Source organism: Etheostoma spectabile, chromosome 5 (genome assembly GCF_008692095.1).
Source record: "Etheostoma spectabile isolate EspeVRDwgs_2016 chromosome 5, UIUC_Espe_1.0, whole genome shotgun sequence".
Taxonomy (NCBI): Eukaryota; Metazoa; Chordata; class Actinopteri; order Perciformes; family Percidae; genus Etheostoma; species Etheostoma spectabile.
Window position 1 is genome coordinate 38236114 of NC_045737.1, and position 5246 is coordinate 38241359.

Here is a 5246-nt window from a genome sequence, read left to right on the forward strand (position 1 = left end):
AAATGTGCTCTACAGATAAAGCTGCCTTGCCTTTCCTATATACTGTATACTCTTTGACAAGAGCAGAAACTCAACCCAACGTCAGCCTCTTTTTCTCGACTTTCGCCTCTTGTTACTTCCCTTTAATAGCATTCGTTTCGGTGTAAAAACAACTCCGTCAAAAAGCCCGGTGCATCCCTGGTATTCACATTAGTCACTTACACACCAGTGCCTGGGAAAATAAGGTCCAGGTGTAAAACAGGAAACATGAAACGTGACACCAGGTTGTAAAAAAACAAAAACAAATTTACCCTCTAATGAACTCATTTTACTGCAGCCTGATTCAAATACTTATAGAAGCAATTTGGGGAAGCATTAAATTAGATGAGATTAGATTAGATTAGATTAGATGATACTTTATTCATCCCACAGCGGGGAACTTTCCTCATTACAGCAGCAGCATTTTCTACAATAACGGCAAAAACAAACAAATACTCAAGTAAACACACAACAAGCAAACAGCAGACAGTGAGCAGAAGGTATGGCTGAATGGAAGTGACATCAAATAGTAAAGTAAGTTATCAAATAGTAGTAACTGGACGAAATCAGACGCAAGATAACACTTTGAGCAAAAGTCTTTGATCAGCTGAGCCAATTACAGCTGAAGCTTAGATGTCAGGCCGTACCTGACATGCTGGACGTCAGCTGATCATCCTAAAATCAACTGAAACGTGTCTGCGGTTTCTTTCCAACAGCGTTCAGTCACTGACCTCAGAGAGAGAAACGCTGTAAGACTTCTCTTCAAACACGGGGCTGTTGTCGTTGAGATCGTTGATCTTCAGTTTCCGAGTGTTGTTGAGCTGCCGAGGTCAAAACATCAGATTAAATAACTTTAAAATGATGTGACGTTAGTCTCCGAATACTGCGACTCTTTTACACATTTGACGCCCACCTTGATGACGTCGTCACACATGACGGAGTAATACAAGGTGCTGTCGCTCTGTAAGACACGGACACAGAGTTGAGAAGACTCGTAGGACACTGGAGATCAGAATCAGAATCAGAAATACTTCATTGCACAAATAGTAGAAATACCAGAGTCGAAATATGAATAAAGAGATATAAGGAGTGTGGATATGTACGATATTTACACAGTTAACAGAATGTTATGATACAGTATTTACATAATTAACATAATTAAGGAGTTGCAATGGTGAAAAGTATTAATAATAATAATAATATTAATAATAATAATAATAGTAGAAGTTGAGTATTGCACACATTTCAGGCCGGTGTTATTGCAAAAAACAGATAAAACAGATCTTATTGTCCAGATTCAACCTCACTAAGTGTGTGTGTGTTGTGTGTGTGTGTGTGTGTGTGTGTGTGAGTGTGTGTGTGTGTGTGTCTGTGTGTCTGTGTGTCTGTGTGTGTGTGTGTCTGTGTGTGTGTGACTGTGTGTGTGTGTGTGTCTGTGTGTCAGACACTCAGAGGGAAGAGTTATAAAGTCTGATGGCCACAGCCAGGAATGACTTCCTGTGGCGCTCTGTGGTGCATTTTGGGAGAATGAGTCTATCACTGAAAGTGCTCCTGTGATTTAACAGCGAGCCATGGAGAGGGTGCGAGACATTGTCCAAGAGGACATGTAGTTTGGACAGCGTCCTCCTCTCTGACACCCCCCCACGGAGAGTCCAGATCCACCCCCCCCCACACAACGTCACTGGCCTTGCATGGTCCTGCAGATGTTGAAGGACCTCAGCCTCCTCAGCTTTGGTCCTTCCTGTAGAGGGCTGGAGTGTCCTTGGTCCAGTCCAGTGAAGATGTGTTAAATAGTAAATCAAAGCATCTTTAACGATGGAATTAAAAACAAAAAAAGCTCAGCAAAGACACATTTTAGAATTTTGCTCTAAAAAGACTTGGAAGATATCCACTAACTATTCAAAAAAAACACCCAAAAAGGACTAAAAAAAGTTGGATGACCCTCTCCTCAACAAAGAATAAAATGAGAAGATCCTATTTTCGTCCAGTGGTTCCATTCCACATTTTTCTTTATGACTATTGATACTAAATAGGGGGAGGGTATCTTTATAAACCATTTCTGGCTTCTACCCTTTAAATCTGCAGCATGTGAAGTCCATTTCTAGGAGACGGGGTCTCGGGGACTCACGGCTGCCAGCGTGTCTGCGTCCAGGGTCTTCTTGGTGCGAACGGTGGCGCTGGTGTCTCCGGGGGTGAAGCTCAGCTCCAGGTACTCCAGGTGGGCCGGGAAGATGTGGGACACCAGCTTCACACCGCTTCCTGCCGTGATCCCGCTCACCACCTCCACCTCTCCTGCAGCATCGTGGGAGCATCGTGAGACGGACACACACATCTCATCACCATGTGATGCACACACAGCACCGGGGTAAGCATGTTTGTTTTTAACTTAATGGTGAAATCAGGAAAGAAACAAACACAGGTCTTTGCCCACGTCAGGCCCTTAACCAGCCTAGTGGATGGGGGAGGAGTTATTCTTTTCAAAAAGTTAACCTTTTTGTAGTTTTTCCCTCATTTTGCATTTAATTATGACGTTCAAGTTTCATTGAGATGTCCTCGGTCTCAGATATTTTGCTCTGAGTGCATAAAGTTAGTTGCTTGGGATGAAAAAGACCATTTTAATCTGAGGGGGATTCTAATTATTGGTTTGAAAAACCCCCCCACTTGTTAATTACTTTTGTTTTATTAACAACAACAAAAACTGACATGAACTATGGACCTTTGGCGGTGGGGGCTGTCTTTTGAACCACCTTAACCCCCCCCCCCTTGTCTACAGGCCCGTTCTCCATGATTTTCTCACTCATCATGAATTTTAAATACATGATCCATCTTAGGCAAGGCAATTTTATTTGTATAGCACTTTTCAGCAGCAGTGAAAATGAAATATAAAACTTCCCCTTATTAATTATTAAATATAACAATATAAAGCCAGTTTAAATACCAATGGACATGACATGACTGAACACTTTTATCAACATTATTTAATCAAAAAGACCAGGTTGACTTTATTTATATGTTTGTTTCTTCAAACTGTGTCTTTAAATGCATATAATTTTGAAACCTTAAATCATAAATATCACATTTAACTCACCTGCATATCCTTCATCCACTGAACCCACAAGCTGATCGCTGCCTTGTTCACAATTTATGGTTGAAGTACCTTGAGGAGAAAAAGAAAAGCTGAATATTATATTTATATATACACACAGATTATAGAGGCTTAAAAAGCCTTTTTTCAACATCGAGGCCAGGGGGCTACAGATGATAAACAGCCTTCTGCTTCATTCTGCCATTTTTAACCAATGTAACGCATTTTATTAATGTGCAGATGTGGCTCAGTGGTTGCCTGTCAATCAGAAGGTTGTTGGTTCAATCCCTGGTCCTGCAGTCCCATGTCAAAGTGTCCTTGGAAGACACCGAACCCCGAGATGCGTGTGAATGGTGAATGGTTCCTGTACTATGTTTAAGTGCTTTGAGTAGTTGTTAAGTCCAGAAAAGCGCTATATAAGAACAGTTTATTTACATGATGTTCACTTCCTAAATAAGCTCAATTAAATTGAATAGTTTCTACATTTCATTTCTCTTGTGATGAGCATATACTGTAAGTAACAGCGTTCCCATTACACTACTGACATCTATTATGCTATGTTGTCTGTTCTGCATTGTTATGCATTTGATTTTTCTTTTTTTGTGATAAAATATTTTTATTTTATTTATATTTAAACAACTAACGCGTCCCAGGACCACAGAGTGGAAAGACAGGAAGGGGGGGAGACCTAACAATAACACACCAGAGCTAACTATTGGATTTGATTTGAATACTGTGTAGTTTTATCTTTAAAGTACAGTGGACATTGGACTTTAAAGGACTAAAAAGTTAAATGAGGCGTGATCAGATATGAAATATGACAGCATCATTTCATGCAGATAAAAGGCCGAGTCAAGCTGTCTAGTATTACTTTATATTGACTATTCTTGCTGTGTCCAGAGCTTATCACCACCCACAACGATTGGGATTGATTTAAAGAAATGTAAACAACCCAGACCATGTTTTTCCCTCCAATCCCAGAATGCATCTGTGGTGTAGCCAGACCTTACTCCACAGCGCTGTGGAGACAAAGATTATAGAGTTGCTTCCAAAATAAAAGGCCTACGGTTTCAACCTAATAAATAGCATGTTAGAAGGGAATGTCGGACGCAACCCTTGGACATTTTAAAGGAACGGGAGAAACTCAAAGTCAGTCCTAAACTGAACTGGCAGCCAGTGGCAGGAGGCCAGGGGTAGGAGTTATATGGTCCCACTTCCAGGTTCTGTAGTGTACCTGTCAGGAGCTGGTTCTGGGCCAAATGCAGTCGGGACAGACACCACTGACTGATCACAGAATACAGGAAGTCTAGTTACTGACACAATCTGTATTATTAATATATTAAAAATCCAGATCACAGAAGAGTCAGCCTCATTTTACCTACAGTTACGGTTTTAAATCAAAGGTAAATCCAGCAAATGCACTCACCTACAGGACTACTGGTAACGACACACACACAAACAGAGAAAACGAGGAGTCCGGTCCGGATCAGACCAGCGGTTTCCTCCATGACGGCTCGGTTGTGTATTCCCAAAGCCTGAGAAGCAACACTGAGCTGATCACCTGCTGAATCGCAGGTGATAAGAGGCGTCTGCAGTTTATCGCCCCCCCCCCCCTTTCCAGCAATCCTGTTTTATGGCTGGTTATAAAACGGTCACAGGTATCACTGATGGTGCCAAAGACCAGGACCAAGCCTGAGTTTCATTTCCCCTGAAACCTCGTGGAAGAATCTGGGTTTTTAACGTCACAGGAGCAGACGTTTGGGCTACATTCACCTTTCCTATCGATGAAGGCTAGCCCTGTTTTACAGTTCAGAAGTGGAGTTGTCTTCTTGTTTTTAAACCTTCATGTGCTTTTTATTGTGTTTTCCTTTTGTAGATTTTCATATCTTTGTGGATTATCATAAAATGTTTGTTGTCTCTTTGTAAAGAGACCAAAAGTCCAAGACCCAACGGAGACATTTGCCCTTTGTTTACACGCAAACGGAGAATTTTCCTCTGAAAACGAGTCTTTTCTAAGAAACTACAGCCTGAGGGGAGATTTAGGAACTCTTTGTTTGCACATTTGCACATAAACTGAGACAAACGGAGGTTCGGGCAGCCGAGGAGTTGAGGAAGAGAAGAGAGAAGAAGTGATTTGTTGCTG

At 41.4% G+C, this 5246-nt stretch overlaps 1 protein-coding gene across 1 annotated transcript in view; it reads right to left on the reverse strand.

Annotated features, from left to right (window-relative positions):
- Positions 1–4740, reverse strand: part of LOC116689873 (protocadherin-16) — a 44414-nt gene extending 39674 nt beyond the window's left edge. Inside the window, exons 1-5 of the mRNA XM_032516525.1 lie at positions 4530–4740; positions 3107–3175; positions 2147–2310; positions 932–979; positions 750–839 (exon numbers count right to left, since the gene is read on the reverse strand). Of these exons, the coding sequence (XP_032372416.1) occupies positions 750–839; positions 932–979; positions 2147–2310; positions 3107–3175; positions 4530–4611 (453 nt within the window). The 5' untranslated portion in view covers positions 4612–4740. The remainder of the gene's footprint in view (positions 1–749; positions 840–931; positions 980–2146; positions 2311–3106; positions 3176–4529) is intronic.
- Positions 4741–5246: the final 506 nt, after the last annotated feature.